A 26392-nucleotide genomic window follows, 5' to 3' on the forward strand; every position below is an offset into this window, starting at 1 on the left:
GCAAATATTTATCGACTAAGAAAAAAACAGAAGAATTCTCGATCAGTTTTCTATACAGTTCTTGGATTACCTTACACTTCCTTATTATCAACTATAAGTAAACTTTTGAGATATTTCTTCTGTAGAATTGCTGACGTATTATAGTAGTATATACTTATAATAGGCACGGGACAAACCATGTGTCCAGCCACGTGTCCAAATTGTTGAGAAACGCTTCACTACTTTTTTTTCTTACAGTGAAACACTCTTCTCGCGTTTAATAAATTGTTTGGGGAAATACTTCTCGATTAATTAGTTTATGTGAAATAAACTGCTCACTGTTAATTCATCTATTTTCTTGCATTGCTAGGATTATACATCAGCACAGTGCACACTGCACAAGCTAGGTACCTACACCTAGTTCGCTTCAATTTTCTATAGATTTATAATAGAAATTCGAACAAAAATATTTTTACCACATTTCACTCCACTAGGCGATGTCACCACATCCCACAACTACACTCCTCCTCCTTCTCCTTGTCGCAACAGGACTAGGGGAGAGTTCTCTAGCAGAAACGCTAGTCAAGTCAGCGGACAAGCTCGAGTCAGGAGGCTGTATTGCCGACTACGACCAGTACTGCTGCCACGACAAGAGGTGCTCGGGGGACGGGCAGTACGTTAACAAGACCATCAAGTGCGACCAGAAGTCCCACTACTGTTCCACCAACTCCACAACTGGGTACCCGCTCTGTGTAACCGACGAGGACGGCGGTGATTGGACTCTGTGTCTGATCATCAGCCAGAATAACTGGTATACGTGTGGGTGTGACTATGACAGCAGGGGAAGGGCAACGGAATGTGACTGCTGGCATGGACTGCAGTTCTACCTCGCCATTATTTCTCTTCTGATTGTGCCTGTGGTGGGGTTCGCGTTGAGAGTTGGGATCAGAGTTTGGACCAGACGGAGGTACGCACGACTCTCTTGACTCTTGAGATCTCTCTGTAATCTCAACTTTGAGGCTGCCAATGTGCCATATGGTTGTCTCATTCATAAACACTAAACACTTACAGTATTAGTCAGTATACATGTTTGGATTGTTATTTGTTATATTCATTCATATCAGCATGTCCTTTTAGGACAGAGTCATTGCTTGTTTTTTGTGTGTAAAACATCATCAATTGATACAATGTATTGACTTATAAATGATTACATATTTTGATGTTTATTTTTTGTTTTGGTTGATATAATATGTACTGTTTTTTGTTTTGTTTGATATGTTGATGTTTTCCTATTCCTAACCATTGATTTGTAATCAATGGTTAATAGCTTGTTACTTGACAATTATAATATTCATCTTTACAAGCTCTATCGAGAAATTACAAAGCAATATTTTAGAGTTAATTTTCGATTTTACATATATTAAGATATTATATGGTTAAGTATGCTGGCATTGTCATACGTTGTATGACCCGCCACGCACGAGTGCGCGGCTCCCCCTGTATCGTAAGAACGATAGTGAAACGACCGTGGGGGTTACGACGTGATACAATGCTGGCACCCACAGAGCGAAGGACGTCTTTTGGATTATAACAAGAATTGCGCCCGTTGTTTCGTTTTGGCGGACGCTAGATTTCCATTTCACTATAAGTATAACTATTAATATAAGCTCTAATCAGCTCACCTTATAATAATAATATTGAACCATCAGTACACTACGCGTGCCACGTTCAAGTTGGGCTTATTATAAAATATTATACATTACTAGTATACATTAAAATACGCTCGTGCGCCGCGCATTTATTGACCACAGACTAGCTATACACCACATCTCCGCAAGCAATCCTCGCGCGCGTGCGCGGCAAGTTGACATGGTAACGAACGGAAGCAAGTAAGTAAGGAACACGACATATATTTGACCCACCTACTGCAATCCCCAAAATCCACGTTTTTCTGCAAAAAACGTCCATTCGTAACCTTTCACTATTGCCTTTTTTCAAACGGGTGAAAAGGAAAAAATCAGTGGTTGTAATTTTCTCCGGACATTATATCCCGAAAACTTGGTAACACATATTATCTAGATAAAGGGCCGGGTCCTGATCGCTTAACAATTCTTGGTGACGTCACAGTTCACAAGATACGGCACTATACCTCGTTCGTCATAAGGTAGATGTCGTTAAGAGAGTCGTTGATTCTGTCGTTTAGTTTTATCAAGTCTCCGGTAGTACAGGTCACCCCGTTCTTCTGTTTCAGCACCTTAAGGGCATGTTTTAAAGAATTGATGTCAAAGTTTAGATTTGATGCAAAAAACCAGCTGAACGCCGCGCCGATGTTCATGTAAGGAGTACAAATTTACAAATTTTATGAGGAATGAGTCTCATACCCAGGGGGTTAGACACTAGTAAGTAACCACTGTCAGCTCTTACATACATAACATTAACAACTATCTTTTAAGCGCTGTCAACTGTAAGTAACCGCTGCCCCTTATAGGCTGCTCTTGAGCGAATCTCAAACGGTTCTTAATCGGCAGTAGGTGTGCCCTAACCGTTTGTTATTTTGGTAATATAAAAAGGAGCACTATTTATTACTGTCGTAAATCATACCTTAACAAAGACCGAGGGTAGATCCGGAACGACTTTCATGGAGATGATAATATAAAACCCTCGTGAAGAAGTGAACCCAGTCTTGAGGGGGAGGTTGTACCTGAAACAAAGGACCTCTGGATTATCAAGGTTGCTTAGATGGACCTTCAAGTAGGTCCTGATTAATATGGTTCTGCAAGACGAAGGCCTTCCTGAAAGTAAACTAATGCTCTATTTTATAGTTTTCCCTACTTTTGTGCCAGCTTCTTGATGGTCTCCGCAACATCGTCAACCATCTCCGAATAAGTTCTCCTGGCGACGTCTAACAAACCATTCAGGTTTGGTTTAACCTGAAAACATATCTAAGAATCACGGCAATGGAGAAGAAACTCTAAGCTGGAGATAATCATGAGAGATTTTTTGCTCCCTGATAGAGTGATTTTTCTTAGATTATTCAAAGTTTACGAGCTATAAAATCTTAATAATAATGCAAAGTGTATCTTACAGCAAAACATTTCTGTGTTCGCATGTTCAGTGCTCCCTTCTGGTAGTATGTGTCCTCGTGGATTATCTTGTCTATTTTAGACTTCATCTCGCTGAACCTTTCGTCTTGCAGATTCTATTCGAATATCATGTTTAAGCTCATAACATTTCGGGACCTGAAATCTAGAAATACTAAAGAATATTTTAAATTTGTAAGGAATATTCCCATTAAATCATGAACTTGATAACAAAGTATTTTTAGAATGAATATTGAATATACTTGCTTTGCTATAATATTAATATAACCCAACCTCAAACATTGCTTTAAAAAGGTTGTTCTGGCTGTCTTTGATGGCATTGGATAGGGGTTTAACCAGTTCCAGGAGGTGTTTCAAACATATTATGTGCATGATACGGTTCTCCGCAGTTTTCAGAGACTCTTGTTTGGGTACCTGAAGCAGATTTGAGCGGTTACTCGTCAATGCGAGAATGTACAGTGTACACTGAACTCCTGATATGATATTGATCTGGAGCTGGCGCACTAACCATCTGGTCAATAACCACATCGCCCCCCCCCCCCCCCCCCCCCCCCCCCCCCCCCCCATCCAGAAAGTTTTAAATTTCGTCGCAGTTCAATATTTCCCAAAATTGTCTTATTCCCTTAAAAAACGACAGGCTTTCTAAAAATTGGCACAAACATAAGATTTGTCAAATTTGGCATCTCAGAACATAAGTCACTAACAAAAACCATTTAATTTGGGTGTTGGGTGTCCAGAGTAAAACAATTTAGTGAAATTTGTCCCAGTATATCATGTATTTTATGGATATAAGGGATGTGAAATGTTCCCAGTCACCAATAAGCTTCTGATGCATCAACAATCAACATTTCTTTGCTTTCTCTATCCACTACGGGACTAGTGGACACATACACCAATGTTTATTTTAAAATATCATCCAAACTAGCATCATTTATAAATGTAAAACTCAAATATAACTATTGTTGTGTCTGTAATAAGATTATAGTTCTAAATATTCCTATCCGTACGAAATTAAAATATAAAATGGACTGGTCAGTCAACGAGGGTCCCTACTCTATTATCATTATGAATATTAACGCTAACGTCTGGCTCCATTTCGTCACGGAACGCCTCACAGGTGCCTCTTGTTGTCTCGGGACACGTGCTCATCATGTCGCGCCGCGCGACTGCAGCTCTGGTTTCAGCTCGTGACGTCATATAACTCTCCATGTGGGTGCGGTCTCTCGTCCGCTCTGAACCAGGAAAAAACGATCTGACCAACGGGATAACAGATATGAAATGTTTTTGGAGGGTCCGTCCTCGACTGAGCAGGATCATGGGGTTCAGGATGGAGTTAATAGTACTGGGGAAGTTAGCCACGAAGTAGCAGAAAATTGTGCCAGGACTACCAATGAAGTCGGATGAATCTGTCCAAACGTTGAGAGACAGACAGAAGTAAAGGAAGTACGGGACATTGCAAGCGAAGAAGCAGATGGTGAGAATGAAGATTGTCACAGTGATCCTCGCGTTTGCAGTACTTCGAACATTCATCTTCAGCAGATAAGCGACTTGCACACAGGCGCAAACTATACATATGATAGTGGGTATAATATAAGGTAGTCCTATAGCAACCAAAGCATACTCCAGCATGCGATCAAACTTATCCAAATATCCAAATAAACTGAAAATCCTTGGTGCGATTAGGATGTACAGCATTACATGTTCCGCCTTAGCCGCAATATTGTCCATTGCAAGGAGGTACACATCATAGGAGGACAGCGCACCCCAAAGAACAGAATACATGACTATAGGGGCGAGGAGGATCTCTGGTTCGAGAGTCATGGTGGGCTTGACTATGTGGAATGTCCGGAGAACCGAGATCAGGACATTGAGGAGGATGGAGAGGTGGCTGGAGAGGGAGGAGAGGATCAGGATCAGGTAACAGAGTGGCACTATCACCTTCGACGCGTAGTGGATTACAAAACCTGCGGGAATGAACAGGATGGGTTAACTTAGTACGATTATAGTCGATTTGGCGACCAAATTTAGAAAATTAGTCCTTCAACGTCAAGTACTTCCACTTAAAAAATGGCAGGATTGTATGGTTGTTAACTAACGAAGGTATCTACAGGTAAAGTGTCGAGATACTTCGCTGCTAAAAACGACAAGATAGCTTCAATTTAGGACAAATAACAACTTTTCAATCTGAAGTTATCTAATTCGAAAAACATATAACTTTTTAATGTGAAAATATGCAGATAATCCCATAATAATTAATGGGAAAATAAGCAGTGCTGAGTGGACCCACCGAGAACAAGAGCATGAAAAAGAGCGGTGATGCCTCGGAGAAGGTCGGCTAAAGACAACATCACATACAGGAAGTAGTACACTCTGTTCCGTTTCCTGTTCCGGTTCTCGCCTGTCAGGTTTTGTGATGGTTCGTTGCTTTTATGAGAACAATTATTCGAAACAGACATTATAACACAAAATGAGATATCTTCTCTTTTTGGCGTAATTTCGTCACAATTGGACTAGTATCAGCTACTTGTTTTAGAATGAACTTAAAACACCAAAAATAATAGCACAGACCTGACACGTGACCCCAGTAGAAAGAGAAAACGACACTGTTGAGAAAAATACTACACACTCCGTAGACGCACTGTAGCACCAAGTACACGTATATCCAGTAACTGTCTGGGAGAAAAGATGTTTTGTGTGGAATGTGTGGAATGTTTTGGTTTTTGTAGGGAGGGCCTGAGTTTGCTGTACGCCGAGATTTTTGAACTTTTATAGGATCTCCATATTATATTTATTTCAAGTGTAAAATATTAAAATCGATACCATTTCGAGTCGCAACCTACAATGAATACCATGTCAATTGACTTAAATCATTTATATTTCATGGGTAATATTTGAACTGCTTAACAATGCCTATCCTTCTAACGAATTATTTAAAGAAATCAGCCAAGGATTAACACAAATGAAGGTACAGTAAGAAATGATTAAACATAATATAATAAATATATCTGTTTATATCCAACGAGGTTGTTAAATGAGGAAAACTCAAGAAATGAGGGACACACTTGATGATTTCAAAAAGAAGGAAGTCGTGCAATCCGATAAACTTACTTGCGAAGACAGCAATAAAGACGGGTCCATCAGAAGTTGGGGCACTAGTGTTAGTGAAGTGGGGACGGGTTGTAGTTTTAACTGTCTCTGCTTGTGTTATGTTAGCGGCCACAGTCACATCACCCATCGTCATCACTAGTAAAATATTATTATTTGATTACACTAGAACAAGTTTAAAGTTATACAATTTAAAGCAGCTGTGCACCTTGAGTCGATGAAGGTCGGATACAAATATGGTGACCTCTTATCTTGCCATCACGACGCTCCAGAAGAGTGATTTCTCCGCAGCTAAATCGATGGACACGAAATATTCAGTGAAAATATCCAGATGGATCGTGAGGGCCGAACAATGGGAAAAAGCTGTCGAAGCCCAGACCCATTACACAAATTCACTTAACGAGTCAGTACGAATCCCTGGACCGATATCGGGTCTTTTTAAAGAGCACGGTAAGTACATTTGATAATGTGACCAGAAAACAAGGCTTCTGATTGGCTGATGTTCCCCTTAAAGCACGCTGGTTGGTGGAAACACTCACAGCACCTGTTACTAAGAAGCGTGTCTGATAACTCGATCAGTTGCAGAGTAACGGAGAAGCAGGCTTTGTCTGTGCCTATCTGACTATGGATCGACAATGGGATCCTTGATAAATACGTCATAATTGGTACCGGAGTTGTTCAATAGTGGCAGATTAAATGAAATAATCGAGCTGTAGAAACTTATCAGTGGTACCGTTTCTATTTAAATAAACCGCCGAGCTACCACGATAAACTTAGATGTCCGTTAGATCTGTCACCATGTTGACGACTAATAAACAGTAATAGGTGGTGGAGTACCACCACTGCAAGATCAAAGGTAAGTCACATTTCGAAATTTGAAACAGCTGTAGTGAAAATCTATCATGAACGTGTTATTAGATAAAACGGTCTACAAATTGTAGCAAAAAGTAGTACTGCAAATACATTTGAATTAACAAATTTAACTTTGAACGAAAAAAGTTTTAAATTAGTGCTACATTAACTGTGGATAAAACGTTTTGGTGGTGAAAGAGTTTTCTCGACTTATAATAATAACCTTTTATTGGCAGCGAAATTTTCAAGACAATGATTTTTAAATGTGTCATCAGAATGATGGTTTCCTTACTCAATTTCAAAACGAAAGCATGAGCAGAATATCGAATATTACCCCACACATCTCAATATCGAGTCTTTACCCCTTGCACATGAGCCCTCAACCCATGCACCTTTAAGCGTGTTTACATATTAACATATGACCACTGAAGACAATAGTATTGCTTACTATAATTTCTATAATGAATAGTACAGATCTTCGGCGGCTTAGTGCTAACTGCATTGAATTGACGGTAAACTTAATATTAATAATATAATGATAATATTATAATCTCAGTTACTCTAGACATACAACAGTTAATATAATTATATTGAGAATATTGAATAATGATAGAAGTGGGATACAAGTGAGCTATTGAACACGAGTTGGCGCATGATAATATTAATGTTCCTAATTAGCGTAATTTCGATCAAGTTGCCCTATTACTAAGGCAGTGTGTGGCTACATATCTTTAAAATCGTCGGCCCGATGTAGTTCGTAGCGCAATCCGTGGCGGTCCGGCGGATGATGTTCACTTATTAAGTTAGTATTTAGGTTTTGTGACCATAGAGTAACTACATCTATGATCTAGCAAGGCAGACGATAAATACATCAAATTTTTCATTCGCGCTAGTAACGAATGATCGAGCCATATTATGCAATGGTAGAAACCACCTTACATAATAATATAGCATGAGTTAAGACATTTATACACAATTATAAGTCTATAATTGGCCTGATAATAACTTAAGGATATATTTTTCAAAAATACCACACATTTTAGTTTTACAATTTAGGTACTTTTTAACTCAGCTGGTAAATAATGGTATTAAATAATCGGGCCAGAAGGACACCTGCAAGTCTACTCCTTTGTAAATTATAATATTTTTAATAAACACAAACATATGACGACGACACGCAGCCACATAAAGTAGCACCTTATCAAATTTGAACCCAAACCATGAAATTAACAGCTCAAAAGTTCTAAGGTTCTAGGACAGAGGTGTTGCTTAATTATCAAAATTAAAACAGTAGATTCAAATTTCAACCCTATCAACTCTCCTTCTGAGTCCCGCCATCGATTGTTCTGAAGCAATTATCGAAAGGACTGCTAATATAACGACCTTATGTAACAAGATTTTAAAACTTCGACATGGCCAGACAGGGGCCAGACAATAGACATAATGGATTTTTGTATGTTAAAAACAATTTCATTCCATGAAACCAACAACCAGGTCGCAGTTGTAAATAACACACGAACTGAACTGGACATATACCCCACAGGCTGAGATCATCAAACTCCTCCAAATTAGGTGCGACAAAGTGGCCAGCATACCACAGTCACGTGACATCGCCCCTAAACACTAAACAGTCGTCAAATAGTAGCTCCATTGGTCCACCAGAACGAAGGATCGAGGGAAACAACCAGTGAAACTAATAACTTTTAGCTGATAACTTAAATCATAGCATCATACTCGGCATGTGCTGGCGGTACCAAGAGAAATTAATTAGAATTACCTGCAATAAGCTATAGAAAACAACAAAAGAAATGTTGTTAAATGTTAACAAAGATCAACACCCAGGTGCGTGGTTACCCTAACCTACCTGCATGTTGGGATGACCCAGGTGACCGGGCCTCATTACCCTGATTGGAGGAAGCGGGACTGTCGTGTACTGGGATTGGTCAAGGTCCGGTAAAACGAAAGGTGGAATTAGCAGCGAGCAGCTGTGGTCGTAGTTCTACTTCTAATCACAATAATAATGAGGGGGCCAGTTTATGTGTCTAGTAACAGCTGCACAAACCCCTTCATCTCATATCTCCCCCCTTGAATTAATCTAACAGTAGTACAGTTAAGTTGAACCTCGAAAGTTCCAGATCTTAACTGTGACGGTTCATCACATGAAATAGAAATGTAACACATGAGATGAGCACTAGAGAGCTGTTTGAACGGGATATTTACTCCAGGGCGTAGTAACGGGTATTCTGATTTGATGTGGAGTCTGCCGATATTGGCAAGCTGACATTGTGTCGATTGTAAAACGTCACCTGGTTACTAAACGGTTTGTCAGGGTACTTAGAGTATTTAAGTTCGAGAACGTTCGATGGTTTATTGCAGAAGTGTACAGAAGTCTGAAGCTTCAGCGTCACATTGGAGCAATAGTGCTAAATATTTATCGATGCAATTAAATAAATCTGTTATGGGCTTGGGAGGATTTTAACTAAAGAAAAGGGTAAAATGTAACAAATAATTTGAGCAAGCGGGCAAATTACCGAGGGTGCGGATTACATGTTTAAGGTGATAAGAATGGGTCGCCATCCTGATCGATCATCTTTTGTCAAGCTACTTTGTGATACTAATCGTTCCAATTTCTATACAATATCCCCGGTGAATTTATACTTAATTTATACTTATCTTACTCACATCTACTACATCAGTTATAATTAAGGGGGCCGGGGGGGTCTTCATCAAAATCTCTCGAAATTGACTTTGTAGTTGTTTCTGATGGAGGGGAGTGATATCTATCAGCTGTTTTTGGTCCCATGGAAAAATATTGTTCCTAGCCGAAAATATTGCCGGTCAAAGGTCAGCGCTTATGTGTAATTGTATTGCGCGAGCGATTTTCAATCGCGCGCCCTGAAAATCGAGTCTAAAAATCTATCTTCTCCTACATTTTTTGAGCAATCACCCTGAAACTTTCAGGATATGTTCTAAGGACCATTTAGAAGAGATTGTCGGGCCAGAATTTTGAGATAGGCCTTAGAAAATTTTTTATTTGATTTTGAAAATCTTGGACCTGAAAAAATTGTCAAAATACGAGGTCCAAGATTTTCAAAATCGAATAAAAAGGCCTATCTCAAAATTCTGGCCCGACAATCTCTTCTAAATGGTCCTTAGAACATATCCTGAAAGTTTCAGGGTGATTGCTCAAAAAATGTAGGAGAAGATAGATTTTTAGACTCGATTTTCAGGGCGCGCGATTGAAAATCGCTCGCGCAATACAATTACACATAAGCACTGACCTTTGACCGGCAATATTTTCGGCTAGGAACAATATTTTTCCATGGGACCAAAAACAGCTGATAGATATCACTCCCCTCCATCAGAAACAACTACAAAGTCAATTTCGAGAGAATTTTGATGAAGACCCCCCCCCCCCCCCCCCCCCCCCCCCCCCCCCGGCCCCCTTAAGGGACGCGGTTAAATCATTCATTAGATCTCATAGGCTGGCGATATTCGATAATGGATCGTTTGGGAATCGATTCAAACGACTAAGATTCGATCAGAAAATCCATAAGTATAATCTTAAGTTTCGGGTAACTATGTTAATGCCTGAGCACTAAAGCTGTACCAATGTAACCGTCTATTGTAAGCTCGTTTCATTTTCAAATCCACAGTAACCAAAAACGTATGCATCATTTTATCCGGAAAAGATTTGAAAAGCCATCCCATGCTATTGGCACTGACGGAGACCAATAGAGAAAAGCAATTAAATCAACACTGGAGAACCTGGATTAGAAGAGAGATAGTAGTATCCACATCAACAAATCTACCCAGCACAGACTCCAGATTGTTGAAGAGTTCCTCGTTATGAAGCAGTTCATCTACGCAGTCCTGGCGTAGAGTGATTGTATCCAGGTCAGATGGAGGCTGTAGTATCGTCGACCTTGAATTGAAAGGTGAACTGAATTGAATGTGATCCCAAGATATAGATGGAGTGTATAATTTTGCTTTATTGATGTCGGTTGATCGGTGCGTGCACTTGTTGTAAATCGGCCATGTGCTGCCAGAACGCGCTGCGAACGCGCGTAATTGCTGTCGGGGTGGATTTGAAATGAAACACTTTAATTAGAAATCTGTACAAACTTGAGCTAGTAACGGAAGATGTATTTTGATTTATATTTGGCGCTCACACCCCACGAGGAAATGATTCATGAACTGGTAATTATTTGCTCATTAAGGAATAACTAATAAGCCGGGACTTACCGCAACAGCTTTGCTCCACCTGACGTCTTAGTTTTATTCAAAACTCCAAACAAGGTATGTTGTGATCTACTGTCCACAGCATTGCATACCTGTGGAGGGAGGTTGTAATAACTTACACGATACATAGTTCATAGTTGAACAACACAAATTGCACTACCACGAGATCAACTCAAACAGACAGCAGAATAATCCTTACCAATTCGAGAAGTTTAGCGGTTGTAGCATCAATAAGTGTACATTTATCAGACCCTGTGAAGCGTATTGGTATGCTATGTGCAGCGAATACCGTGTGTTGGATAAACTCTATGTACCTGAAAATTACTCATTTATTAATATTTAGATGCAGTGAAACTATTGGACTGCGATAAATGGGGACTTGCCACCTCATGGCAAAAATATATCGACTCTGTTACATCGATTCCTACCTACCTATGTGACCTATGTTGAGTTTCGTCAAGACTTGACGGGGCCATCACATCTTCTGACCACCCCATAGCGAAGTAGAGTCTCGCTCGTTGCGCCAGCACAGCAGAGAGTTCGTATTTGGAGGAGTATATCCCCTGATCGGCGGCTTATCAGGGAGAGACAACATGAACTTTGTGAGCTTATCTTTGAAGTGCTCTAGATCTTGAATGACATTCAGATGGTAGGGGATTGCATTCCACAATTTAGGTCCCTGAACTGCAAATGAGTTGTCAAACAAGGTTAGGTTTGCTGTTGAACTGGTTCTACGTTTTGATGGAATTACTGCAAGGTTTCCAAGCCTTGGGCGTGAAACAAACAAAAGAACGTTCAGATCATTGCTGGTCTTTCCGTGGAGGATTTTCCACATATGGAGAATGATGAATCGCTCCCGCCTTCGTTGAAGAGACATCAGAGATAGATAGACCAGGCAATCCCAGTAGTGGAGATCGCGCATTCCTGATATTCTGGCGGTGAATGCTTTCTGTACACTCTCCAGTTCTTGGATATCGCTGATTTTTGAGGGATGCCATAATGGACAGCAATATTCAATCAGACTTCGAACCATTGATTTGTATAGCGTCAGCATGATGGAGTGAGATCGTGTGTGAAATACACTGAGAACCCATGATGCTTTTTGGCGAGCTTTATCTGCAATGGCTCGTATGTGAGGGGACCAAGAGAGATCACTTGACACTATGACGCCTAAATCCCTGAGCTGATGTATTGGCTCAAGTGTAGTGTCTCTGGAAACTGAGTATTGATAGTGTTCAACCACAAATGGAAGTTCAGATAGTACATATTGGTGGTTGAATTTATGACACATGTACTCAAATTTGTCTTTGTGAAGGGCCATATTATTTCTTTCAGACCAGTCAATGACATTTTGCAGATCTTCTTGGAGGAGCTTGACGTCATGCTCCGATTTAATAGCAATGGATATGCGAGTGTCATCAGCAAAACATCGAATTATAGAGTGCATGATACAATGTTCGATATCATTGATAAAAATCAAGAAAAGGATCGGCCCCAAAACCGTACCTTGTGGAACTCCGCTGATTATCAGTGCAAGGATGGACAGATGACCGTCAACAACAACTGCTTGTTTCCGGTCTGAGAGGAAAGATTCTATCCACTTTATGATTTTAGGATGGATTCCATAGAGTTGGAGCTTTCTCAGTAGGAGTTTGTGATCGACTTTATCGAAAGCCTTGGCATAGTCGAGTTATATTGAATCAACATCTGAATTTTTGCTCAGAGAATCCAAAACGTCATCAAAATGGTGGAGAAGTTGAGTAAGGCAACTCCGGCCAGATCTAAATCCGTGCTGCTTACTACATATGAGGTTATTGATCTCCAAATAGTTTACCAGCTTTTTCTTATCACCTTCTCGTATACTTTAACCACATGAGATTCATCAAATTATTTGTTATATTACAGTAGTGTTGACTGTTGTTTATAATATACAAGTATATGATTTTACTACTCTTTATACCAGATTAGACTTGATTGAAGTAGAGAATATGATTAATGAAGTTGTTGATTTAATATTTTCAGACCGTAATAGATATATTTGTATTTCTAAAAGAGACAGTAATACATGTTTCTTTTCCAATAAAACCTATGATTCTCATGCCTGCTTTAGTCAAGATGACCTAAAAGAGGCTGTTAAATTTATTATTTATAACACTTATGTCGTCTTCGGTGGGATTGTATTCATACAAACCAAGGGTATTCCTATGGGTGGAAATTCAAGTTCCCCTATAGCTGATCTCACTGTTGGCAAAAAGGAATTTAATTATATGAAACGTTTACTTCAGGAAAAGAAAATGGGATTAGCAAAGATATTATCCAATAATAAACGATATGTTGACGATTTATCTATTATTAACTACCTTTACTTTCATCAATTGATTAAAGATATTTATCCTAATTCATTGGAGATGGAGCGAGCTGGTTCCAATAATAAAATCATTAACTACCTTGATTTAAATATTAATATTTCCACAGAAGGACTAGAAATATCAGTGTATAACAAAACTGATGATTTTAATTTTCATGTTGTATCCCTTACATTTCCTCACAGTAACATCCCAACCGAGGTTGGCTACAACGTTTTTTCAAGTCAAGTTCTTAGATATGGTAATGTTTGCACTAGATTGGATATCTTTACCTCCCATCTTCTCAAAATATTTAAAATTCTAATTGATAGAGGATATAGCCGTGATAGACTGATTAAAGGCATTAAACGTTGTCTGAGGAAATATGATAACGTTTTCAGGAAGTTCGGTATTCTAGATGACCATAACATTATTAAAGAACTCCCCTGATATCTTTTGATTTATTGAAACACGGGTACTAACTCTGCTAAACTGAACAAATTCTGAAACTTAGGTGAATAAGTGTACAACGTGCTAAACCGAAGTTCAGACTGACCAGTGAAAATGGGCGAGCGTACCAAGTGTCATTTTAATTAGAAGTTTTAGTCAGTGATTTATTATTGAAGCTTGTAATTACAATATCTAATGCTTCTATAAATACTTTAATTAATTGTTTGTTCCGTTATTCTTTTTCCTTCCTCTTTTCCTTGTCATCCCCTTTAGTTTTAAGATTCTTGCTATAAATGGCTACAGCTAACACTATTAATGCTAAGTACCAAACAACAAGTGGGAGGTGGATCGTTGGTATACCATTAAATCGATTTAACACCGCAATTCCAGTCGCAAGCCTGGGACCACTACTAGCATAGTCACAACATCTACAAAGCTGCCATATAATATAGCCTGACTGACAATTTTCTCGACTGACTGACAATGTTTCTTCTTTTTCCCCATTTAGAATACAAAGATTAGTACATTTTAGCTTATGATTAATATTATATTTTTACCTATAGTTTACCTAGATTGAAGTGTTGAAAGTATTAAAGTATGAAGTTCCCAGATACGTATGAAGTTCCCAGATAGTGAACTTGGAATTTGTAACTGATTAGCGGTTTTTAACATTATACTTATACTGTACTGGATTGATTATGGCGTACCATGAACTTTGATAATTTCAATCAATACCAATTATCACAATTTTGGGGCATAGGACAGAATAGAAGTTGGAACGGTAACAATTTTCCAATAGACGGGCATATCAGGTCCCATCACCAACAGAGTCATTTTCAGGGTTAGGGTCAGTGACCATGGTTCACACGGAATTCAGTGTTTACTGGTCGGGCTTCTTGGATACTGCCCTGGCATGACTTAATGGTTGGTGATTGCCTACGATAAAGTAATTATTTTTCACCTGATAAAAAGGATAAAATTTGCCAATACGACCACCGAGCGGGTATTTTTTAAACATTTAGCCAGTAAGTGGATTTGAACTAGATTAAAATGGCGATTCTAATTAGGTTCTTGATAAGGACACCCTAAGAACATAATTTTATCTTGATTTTATTCAAAATTAGGAGCAGAATCTCAGTATTAAGGGAACAAAGTTCGAGAAATTCAGGCTATGTGGCATGGCGTGCCACCCTGTTACATTATCTAGCATTTAAAACCTTTGCGGTTCAAAGTAAGTTCGAGTTAAGAGCAATTAGTCCTTCCCCTGAAAGTCCCAAATTATGTGCGCCCCCTCTGAATACCCCGATTAGATAGTAAGAAATTCATTTCTCGCTCGCAAACCACAGTTATGTTACTCTTGTTGATCGTCGTCATCGCATTACCTACTGTTGCCTCTGATGATGAGCAGTACACTGCTCTTCATTTTGGTACTTCCGCGAATGACTACATCGGATTCACGTTTGATATGGCCCCCTTCCAAAACTCCCTCTCAATCTGCACTTGGGCCAAACGTATACACACCTCCTCCTCTTGGCCGTTATTTTTTAACTACTATTCTAGTAGTATCAGTAATGAGATCGTGTTAGATGCTGTTGGGCATTACAAACATATAGCAGGTGGAAGTGTGAGTGGAAACATGCGGAGTGCGGTAACAAAGCCTGCAGGCAGCTGGTTTAGTTACTGTATTACTTGGTTGGGTAGCATTAAGCTGTATATTGATGGTACTTTAGTAGGCACAGGCACGACGGCCTATTATGGAAGAACACTGAAAATGGGAGGCACACTATTCTTCAACAGACTGGCTTACACTACTGATTCTGGCTACATTTTCGGAGGCCAACTTTTCCAATTCAATATCTATGCCAAAGCCCTAAGCTCGGCTGAGGTAAAGAAAATAGCGGAAGGTGGGCTTTGTTTTGACATTACAGAGTTCTCTGAAACTAGGGTTCTGAAATGGGAACACATTCTGTCCCAGTCGAGAAGTGGATCTGTGAGTGAGGTTTTGATCGGATCGGATATGATGTGTCAGCACATGAAGGTGTCTGAAGAGAAGCTGACAAATATTACTGGACAACTGAATGCAACTCTTGAAGAGCTAGGGACAGTGAAAGATGATCTGAATTCCACCCAGGAAGAGCTAGGGACAGTGAAGGGTCATCTGGATGCCACCCAGGAGGAACTAGGGACAGTGAAGGGTCATCTGAATTCCACCCAGGAAGAGCTAGGGACAGTGGAAGGTCATCTGAATTCCACCCTGAAGGAACTAGGGACAGTGAAAGGTAATCTAAATTCCACCCAGGAAGAGCTGATTTCCACCCAGGAGGAGCTAGGGACAGTGAGAGGGAACCTGAATTCCACTCAGGAGGAGCTAGGACAGTGAAAGGTGAACTCGAAAGAACAGAGCGTGAGCTGCAGACAGAGACAGCTCAGCACAACAAGACAGGGGATAAGCTGGATACTTGCTCAACCTCCCTAACAAGCACCCTGACCCAGCTGGAGGACGCCAGGACATTCCACAACATCACCAGATGGGATCTCCTATACACCTCAACCTATTTCAACAAGGTGCTCACGGAGGAAACGTTCAAGATACTCTCTACCAGTTGGGGATTGTTGGGTAAGTGTAAACTTCTATTATCATATTTTACACTCTTTACATATTTTGTAATGTACATGATTAACTTATGATATCAATGTAAACTGCATACATAACTTATCATACACTTCGGGGCATGTTGACATTCTCTGCAATAGTCCAAGTTAATTAAACATGGTTTCTTTCAGGGAAGTTTGTAGGTGTGAACATAACTGAAGGTGTTGTCGAACATTTCCGCCAGTACCACCAAGAACCCGTGTGCGACGTCTTCGAGCCAATCTCATTTCCAATGCTCAGTAAGTTATACTTATCCGAAACTGGAAAATAGGCACGTGGAGCCGAGGCCAGGGACATCTATTTATTAATAAAACCCTTACTAAGTTAACGATTCTAATCAAACAATACGGGTTGACTTTTTAGGTAATATCACGCCACAGTTTAATTTTAATTTGCTCAACATTTTCTTATTCTTCCTCTAGCGATCTACTCAGCATATTACCACCAGCTTAACTATTGTACGTAGAAGGTTGAGATTTAATAACTTATGCAGGAGAATAACTTGTATTAACTTCCAGGACAGATAGAAGGACTCTTCTATTGGACAAAGGGGATAAATGAACACATGAGAGACACTCACTTGGTGAGTCGTGATGACTCACCCTGCGAGAGCGATACGGGCAGCTAAAAAACAGAGCAAGAACTACAGAGGACACGTGACTACGGAGGACACGTGACTACGGAGGACACGTGACTACGGAGGACACGTGACTACGGAGGACACGTGACTGCAACAACAGCGGCACTAATCAATAGTCAAGCTCAAGGAGCAAACAATGTTTGATTTTTGGAAGATTTTTAAAGCTTTAAGTAGCTAAGTATCAAAGAACAGTTTGATAATTTCATTTGACCGAGTCCCGAAACTTCAAAGGAATGGAAACATTTTTAAGCCAATATTTGAGGCCGAAATAACTCAAAATTGATCAGCAAAATTCTATAAAAATCATCTTACTTCATAAGAGCGCCTAATGCAGCTAGACAGTAGTATTTATCCTTCGTCTGTACATCGTCCATGTTATCAATTGACAGATGTTTGGCATACTGCACTCCCAGCCCCTCACTGAAACAAATCGTATTAATTAGATGCTTTATTAGCACCATCCCACTCGGCCGGGAGTATCGATATAGAAATTAATTTGATGTATATGATGTTGTCTGAAAAGGGAGAGGGGGATTTAACTAATGCTGTTTGTACCAAACTTTATTGATCGTAGCCAAGTTATGACAGGTCGAAGGTCAATATCACATAAAATTATATTAAGCTCGCGAATTTCGATCGCGTTTCTGGCCTCGAAAATGACAATTTTTCAAACTTCATAAAAATTTCTCCAACAATTTTTATGGAATTTTTCTGAAACTATACTTGATAGCACCTCGTTAAGAAATACAGTTAAATTTGATATGTTGACAGTAATGCAATTTGTCAATTTAACTAATTGTGCCAGAAGTCGGACTATTTTAGTTCAGTCTGAGTCAATTTTTAGTAGTTCAGTCTTAGTTAATTTTTAGTATTTTAGTCATGGAATATTTCAGTAAGTTTTAGTCCATGAGCTCATCGGGACAGTTTATTAATTTCATCTTTAGTTCGCACATTTTACACACATTTTATCTTTCCTTATCTACAGTTTTACAGGCTCTACTATTTCCGAGAAACCGGCCCTTAACTTCCCGCCTTTCTGAGTATCGCACTGCTGGCCACGTGACCTCGGACGCGCTCTACGTGATTCCACGTGACCAGTAGCGCGGTAACCAAGCAGTAGAGGAGCTTTGGAACGGCACTTTGGTGTAGAGTTTTTCAGTGAGTTTGAACGGAAAATTTGTGTGCAACTACTCTTGGTTCGATTATACTTGATTATCTAAGTCGTTTCCTTTGTTTAATATCCTGCTCCTAGTAAGTAACTCTTGCTGCACAAGTGTTGCTATCAGTTGATTTAGCCTATAGCTTATCAATTTACCTGAAAGTAAAAGCCGTAAGAACTTAGCCTAAAGCTAGTTGGGTGGCTAGCCTCTAGCTACAACTCCCTGATCCCTTTTCCTTAGCTTAGACCGTCCCGGAGCACGCCTTTTCTACTTTACTACAGGAAAAAGTTTAACTTTCCCACAAATTTCACTCACCAAACGTCTCCAGTGCTTGATTCCATGATGTATTGCATATATCACAGCCTATTGCAAGTTTAATATAGTACCTATTGTCTTGTTTTTGTTTACAAACATTGGCCATTAACATCTGCATCAATTTGTCATATCTGGAGTTTCATTTTCTTAATTTTTACAGCAGCTTCTGTTTTTGTATTTAGCTCGAATAAAGTTGTTAATATATCATATTACCCATTCGTGTTGTGGTGTTATTTGTATTGTATTGGAACTTTCAAAAATTTCAACAAATATTCATGATTTCGTAACTGAAGTGGAGTAACTAAATAACAAACATTTGATCAGACTGTGGTCTCAGAAAGTGGTCACTCAAAACTTGAATCGTTCCTTTGTTGGTCTCTTTCCGCAGTCGGAGCAAGACTTGGCGTGTTATATACGGGTTTTCATTCATCATTATAAATTTATCAAATTTGCACTTGAAGACCAAGTTTACAACGCTCAACACTTTGATGAGGGTTTTGTCACCCTCTAAAAATGTAATCTTGATCAGCGAAATCACATATGCACTACATAAAGTGCATATGCATTATGTACTACATAAAGTGCATATATGCATTATGCATACATATTATAACCCAGATACCCACATTTGTTCGGCCTTATCGTACTAGCTCGCCTTTTACCGAAAACTTCACTTTCATTTCACAGTTTCACCAGATTTGTGTTTTCTGAGAATGAGTAGTACAGTTTGCATCGATAATGTTCTTCTGAAGCTTTCCAAGCACCTGATGCCTCCTAGCTAATTTCATTACCATCGAAATAGTAATTTAGGAATTAGGATATGTAACTGTTCTTATTAATATCTAAAAGCTCTTTCTTGAAAATCAACATTCAACATGCTTTCTACGAATCTTATTGTTGGATATAGAATATGCATTATCCATTACGCATTACGGACATGATATGTTAGATCTTTGTAGGTATATGTATATAATCCACATTTCAGATTTGTTCGTATATTTCATTTGTTTGACTGGCAAGTCTTACTTGTATCACTTTCGAATCTTTAGCGTCAGGATTGGGGTATACGATCTTTTGTATTTCTTTTTGGTTTTCAGACTCATTTAGAAAAACAATATAATTAAAGTACTAAGTAGTACTGACTGCTATAGCTTGCTGAATGCTGATCGGAATTGTCCAACCCCGAATTCTCGAAGTGAACTAACTTGAAGTACTTTCGCTGAACAGAAGTTATTGGGCAACTAGTTGCTTCAGTCACCAGTTTGTATAGCTCCGACTGACTCCCAGCATCTGTTACTGAAATAATTGGTACATTTTGATATGATGTATTTATGTAATCCCGGGATTTGTAGAAACTGAACTTCCTTTTTATGCTTGAAAAAGATTGTCAAGCTAAATTCGTAATCCTGGAGGCTCTGAGACTATATATTAGTATTAAATATTAGTAAAAGATCCGTGAGTGCATGCGCGTGTAATGTACAGTGTACTTACCGCTTAATCAAGAATGTTGATTAAGCGGTAAAATAGACTAAAGTCCCGTCTATTGTAGGGTTCCCATTCGGGGACTGTCTGATCCTGCTTTATTTTAAATGCGGATTGTCAAATATCTGATCCTCGGTATTTCACGACAAGTGATATCTAACCTTTAAAGCGCTCCCTCGCTGCTATAGCGCAACTGTGATCCAAGTATGAAAACCTCGCGTAATGGATTTTCGTTATTTAATTTTAATAATTAAGGGAACTAAGGTTTCTAACAGAGAGAGAGGGAGAGTGAGAGGGAGAGAGTGAGAGAGAGAGAGAGAGAAAAAAAGAGAGAGAGAGAGAGAGAGAAAAAGAGAGAGAGTGAGAGAGTGAGAGAGAGAGAGAGAGAGAGAGAGAGAGAGAGAGAGAGAGAGAGAGAGAGAGAGAGAGAGAGAGAGAGAGAGAGAGAGAGAGAGAGAGAGAGAGAGAGAGAGTGAGAGAGTGAGAGAGTGAGAGAGTGAGAGAGAAAGAGAGAGAGAGAGAGAGAGGGAGAGAGAGAGAGAGAGAGAGAGAGAGAGAGAGAGAGAGAGAGAGAGAGAGAGAGAGAGAGAGAGAGAGAGAGAGAGAGAGAGAGAGAGAGAGAGAGAGTGAGAGAGAGAGATAGAGAGAGATATAGAGAGAAAGAGAGTGATAGTTTTACAATATCGTTTGTATACAGGTTTTGGCAATAGAAACCTGGGCATTACAGTGTCTGTATTTAGTGCCTTCTAAGACCTAAGTATACCTGTAGAAGGCATAATGACAGTTCACTCCTGCCGCTGTAGAAAGTAGAATGACAGTCGCTCTATTACAGTTCGCAGAATTATTACAATATTTCGCTCGAGAATCACAATTTCCGGATTTGAAGGTTACTACTTCTCGGGTGGTGCTTCCTTCTTAGTTGTGCTCCTAAATTTCAGCTACTCTAATTTCCCACGGCGCTTCAAGCTTGCATGTTAATTACTTGATAACGTACATATATTACTATATTATAGCGTACATATCACTTCATGACCCAAGGTCCGCCAGCCCTCTCCCTCTCGGCCTCTCTCTCTCTCTCTCCCTCCCTCTCACGCACAGCTTTATCTGTAATAAATTTATATTGTGGAGCATGAGCAAACCCTGATATCGTGCTTACTAATATTCCAATCGCTGGAAATCACGTTAATAAAGTTTGACTGGGATTCCTTTAAACTTCGCCGGTAATGTTTCATAATTTTGTTTTACAGATGTATCTTGATCGCTTGACAATTTTGTTGCCGACTGATGCGGGTTTTGACTCAGTGTGTTCACTGCACTGTTCATACTTTTGCATCTTTTTAATTGCGACAGTTACACTAGTTGCCTTATAAAACTATTACAGACATTTGAAACAACTGGGAACTCCTACTTCTTAAAATCAGAAGCAGGAGTTCCCAGTTGTTTCAAATGTTAAGAATTAGTGCAAGAATCAAGACTGTAAATTACAGCGTAAAATGTCATTAAAATGAAGTATACATATGTATTCGCTCAGATTTACAGCTTTCAAACATTTCAAATCTTTTGATTGGTAACTTCGACACAATCTATAATTATTATATAAAGATGTTATGATTGTGGTCTACATTTAAAAGTTGAATCAGTCGGCAAACCGAACAATCGGTTATTTTATTATAGAAATTTAAAAGGTTATGTAAATTAATAAAGCTGCATGATATTATCATGTACACACTTTTATACAGTGTGGTTATATTGTTATCAAACATTCTTTAAAATGTCAGTTAATAAAGTTGTATGCAACTCGAGATTCTCATTTATGTAATACAATATTATGCACACCTTGTGATTTGTAACGTATTAATAAACTTATCCTACAGAATGGATATTGAACCGTGTCATATTTTGAAGATAACCAAGTTTTAGTCTCGAGACTTTATTTTTTGTGACGACCGTTTAGCAGATTTTCTAGCAGCTTAAAGTTAAGTTTCACGAGTAATACAAATCGATAAATTTGACTGTGACATCAGCTCCAAAAGAACATATATATTGTAGTTGTGCTGTAATTTGTATTTCTGCTCTTACATTTACTTCCCATTGCACAAAACAATCGTCCACTTTAGTGTTGCTCTATTTGATAGTATACAGAAGAAATAGCGTGACTAAATTTTATTCGAATTTTTAACTGATCTGAGACCCATGCAACTCTGACTGTATTCCTCAGACAGGGTAAAATAATGAAACAGTAATATTATGGAATCTCGCATGACAACATCACCCACCGATAGAAGCAGAAATTTCAACTCCCCAGCACTGGACCGTCAGAAGAAAACAATCCTCCTATTTGGGTCCTTCACTTTATCGGGAATTAAACCTCATGAGCTCAGCAAATCGCAGGCAGTCATCAACAAGAGTGATGAGTATGTGTACAAGCACTATCAACCAGCCACTTTCAGCTCAGTCTTGACTGCTATTCGAAATTTTAGCTCGACCCGGCATATTGATCCTTCGAGGGTTTCCAAGATATTCATAGCTGTCGATTACAAACCATACGACAAATCAGTACCCACTTTTGTGCAGAAGGAGAAGTTCCAGGAAGCATTTAGCGTCTTGGTAAATATAATAAACACAGATTTGTATCCGGGAACTGATCTGATTTTCCAAAGTATACTCCCAAAATCTGGTCTTTTGAGGGAAATAAAGGAGCAAAACAGATGGTTTCGAGATGCAGCACAGACTTCACAGGGGACTTGGTGCGAGTTCATGGATTGTAGCAAACTCCTCTTAACAGATAGAGGCGACGTCAACTTAGAGCTGTATAACATTGGTATGGAGTCTTCCAGGAGAGACAAATCAAGATTGCTAAGTGAACAGGGCATGAAAGTTCTGATAGAAAAGTATAAGACTTTCTTTAAACAGACTGATCGCTTTAATTCCTTGGAATCTTCGAATATCAAAATTCCTTCTGAAATAGATGGTGAAGAAATCAGGAATGACTTGCAATGTGAAGAATCTGCCTGTTACTCAAACAACACCAGGGATGAAAACCCACCAGCAATGAAAGTATTGGACCTATCCTCGCTAATTGGAGAGATGTCAAGGGCGACTGAAAAATTTAACGAGATCACACAGTTTGTCACCGAAAGAAAAGTGGAAACAGTAGAAGAACATTTGGCACACTCATTGATCAATGATGACGAGGAAATGAAGGCGCTGGAGATTTGTGCTGAAACTCTCGTGAATACGGGAGTCACATACTTAAAGAGACAGTTTGATGAATTTTACCAGACTGATATTATTGAGCCATTCTTAACTAGCCAAAACGAAGTAATTGATGAGCTAACAGATATTGAATTTAAATGGGATGCTGACACTGATTTCATTGATCAAAAAATGGAAGAGTTCAGAAGAATGATTGAAACAGAAAGCATGCAGCTAGTTGCAAAGCTAGCGATCAGTAATATAGACACATTCAGGAGAGCAAATCAAAAGCTTTATCATTTTCGTCGAAGAACAGAGGATGACTTAGGGCAAAATAAAAGGTTATTTACAAAGCTGACAAAAACAGTAAATTTCAGTAGTGATGAGGAGACTTTAGCTCATCTTGAGCAAATGGAAAATTTGATCACAAAGTTTGAAGAAATATATCAATGAGGGAGTTATTTTCCGAACTGAATCTTGTTTTCAAACAACAAAGAAACTTATGGTAGTTTTTTATATTTTTAAATAGACTCAATCAGTACGATCACTTTAAAACTTGTTTATCCAGAAATTGTACAGTTTTGTTAAAAAATTCATTGATTTTTTGTTGCAAATTTGATTATAAATATATTGTTTGATTGTAAAACATGTCATTACAATCTACATACTTAAAACAATTATTGTTCGTTAACATTTTTCATATTATGTTTCATTGCAACTACAAGAAACTTACATGTACTGGGAAAGATGATCTCCACAGGATTGAGAATATTAAGTTTGGTTAGAGTCCTTACAAAAGTGGCAGTGTCGGAGAACTGAGAGAGTGATATGGAAGGGGACTTCATGTCGATACTAGCAATACCCATTTCACTCTTTGCGTGTCCTCTTCCTTGAACTACTGCCACTGTTAAGTAAATTTCGATGTTGAATTTAAAATCATCTTCAGAAAAAAAGCTGCACTAGATATTGTTAAAGAAACCGTTAATAAACATTGTAAAAAATATTTTAGATATTATTTTAGATAACATGAATTTAAGTAAAATGAAAGATAATTCCTGCACCTATAGTGAGTGTGTCCGGTTGTGCTGGGGTTGAGACACTGGTTGTGGAGGTGTTACGAGGTGTGACACTACCCGGTGTAGTGTTCCGCGGAGTGTTCCTAGATCTGGGGGTGGTGCGAGGATATGGGGTTGTGCGAGAGTGTGGTGTTGCTTTGCTGCCTGGAGTTGTTCTGCTGTGTGGTGTTGTTGTTGAGTTCAACCTTCCCTGATAAAGATACTTTCTTAACTTCTTTACTGCTTATCAATTCCCATTAGTGCATTATTATAATCATTGACACAAGGCCACAATTTGACTATATTTTAACTGAAATTCCACTCAATTTCACTCTGATAGTGATAAAATTTAGAAATTGATCGAATATCCGGCTATAATAGTAAGTAGTTTAGAAGGTGCTTGGCCGGATATCATAACAATGATTTCGGTTCATCATGATAGCATGATCAGGGCAGTGGCGTAACGAAGGGCCCCGCTGACCCCGCTGTGCGGGGGAGGGGGGGCGCCATCTTAGGGGGGCGCAAAATCGTCGTTTGAATGTGGGACAATTTGAAAAACTTAACTGAGGTAAGTTAGCAAAACACGTTTTGCTCTAGAAACACACTTTTTTAGAGATTTTACTGGCATATCCTCTAAAATAACGTAATTTGTTAAATTTTAGGGAGGGCCAGGGGCGCCAAAAGGGGAGGGGGTGCCTATAATGGGCGCATTTTCGGTGGGGCGCGCCAACAGGCAACGTTTGCCACTGGATCAGGGCCGGGTAGCATGAAACGTAGAGAAAAGTGTTTCTAGGTTTAAAAAGTCAAGGGGGGGGTCAGGCCATGATTACGTAATATTGCTGTCAGGAGGGGGGAGGTTGGGTCTTGATTACAGTTGATTACGGAGGGGGGGGGGGGTAAAAATTGCTAACATATTGATTACGTAATATGTGAACGACCCCTTAGTTGTCTGTCCTTTCGAAATCAAACTAGCAATCAAGGACAAAAAGTCATACACCAAATGGGCATTATATGTTTAGGAATTGTTTTACATCTTTTATTCTGTAAAATGTGCTAAAATCAAAATTCTTGTTTCATTGAAAAAAACCATTTGACTATTAAAATAGACTTACGTTTATGTCAGAAGGGGTCTTATAGGGAAGAGTGACAGAGCCTTTAGAACTTAGAGCTACTGATGCATTACCAACTAATGGTGATGGCTGGCCTGCAAGAAGAACATCTCATCCCATAGTTATCATTACTCATTCCCCAGATAGACAGCTCACAGCAATAATATTCAATTTGATAGATCCATTGTTTACTTCCTAACCAAGATCAACCTAGAACCCAAAACCAGACTTTGAGACTTTAATTTTAATTATCGCTAAACATAATACATGAATATAACAAGTACCTATCGATAGTTTCTGCCGGGATCTCGAAAATGAGCTGTCTGAGTCAGAATAGGATACATTAATGTTGTACTTAGCTGACTTAACTTTATCAACTTTAAACATTATTCAGGCTATAGAATGTTGATTGTTAATACCAGAACTTCTAAATTTTATTTGTGTATACTGTATTATTTAATGTAAATTTTAAAATCGTGGAATTTGGCTCCGCAGATTAGTTAATTGAAGATTCAAATTGAAGCCTTTCTCTGCAATTTTGATATAAGATTATGGTTGTTCTAGACAGTTATCTAATATGTAAACGTTTACAGTTTTAAAGCAGTTTGATAAATCTTAAGGCTGAGAGTTTGGAAGTAAATGACAATCTAGGTAAAACGAAATGGAATCGGATCAGGCATACAATTAACATTTAACAGTTTGTATGCGT

General features: G+C 38.9%; 2 protein-coding genes across 2 annotated transcripts in view; both read right to left on the reverse strand.

Annotated features, from left to right (window-relative positions):
- Nucleotides 1-26080, reverse strand: part of LOC134823370 (mutS protein homolog 4-like) — a 31645-nt gene extending 5565 nt beyond the window's left edge. Inside the window, 14 exon segments of the mRNA XM_063834813.1 lie at nucleotides 2129-2233; nucleotides 2581-2680; nucleotides 2812-2909; nucleotides 3065-3178; nucleotides 3354-3494; nucleotides 10806-10962; nucleotides 11283-11371; nucleotides 11479-11593; nucleotides 17680-17787; nucleotides 20048-20138; nucleotides 24253-24423; nucleotides 24581-24785; nucleotides 25687-25778; nucleotides 25968-26080. Of these exon segments, the coding sequence (XP_063690883.1) occupies nucleotides 2129-2233; nucleotides 2581-2680; nucleotides 2812-2909; nucleotides 3065-3178; nucleotides 3354-3494; nucleotides 10806-10962; nucleotides 11283-11371; nucleotides 11479-11593; nucleotides 17680-17787; nucleotides 20048-20138; nucleotides 24253-24423; nucleotides 24581-24785; nucleotides 25687-25778; nucleotides 25968-26070 (1689 nt within the window). The 5' untranslated portion in view covers nucleotides 26071-26080.
- Nucleotides 3726-6317, reverse strand: LOC134823375 (uncharacterized). Its single transcript, XM_063834827.1, has 4 exons — nucleotides 6189-6317; nucleotides 5649-5753; nucleotides 5368-5478; nucleotides 3726-5044 (listed from the first exon to the last, which is right to left on the reverse strand). Exons 1-4 carry the CDS (start codon nucleotides 6313-6315, stop codon nucleotides 4113-4115), a joined length of 1275 nt encoding a protein of 424 aa, XP_063690897.1. The 5' UTR covers nucleotides 6316-6317; the 3' UTR covers nucleotides 3726-4112.
- Nucleotides 26081-26392: the final 312 nt, after the last annotated feature.

Source organism: Bolinopsis microptera, chromosome 11 (genome assembly GCF_026151205.1).
Source record: "Bolinopsis microptera isolate Bmic1 chromosome 11, MBARI_Bmic_1.0, whole genome shotgun sequence".
In the NCBI taxonomy this organism is placed as follows: domain Eukaryota; kingdom Metazoa; phylum Ctenophora; class Tentaculata; order Lobata; family Bolinopsidae; genus Bolinopsis; species Bolinopsis microptera.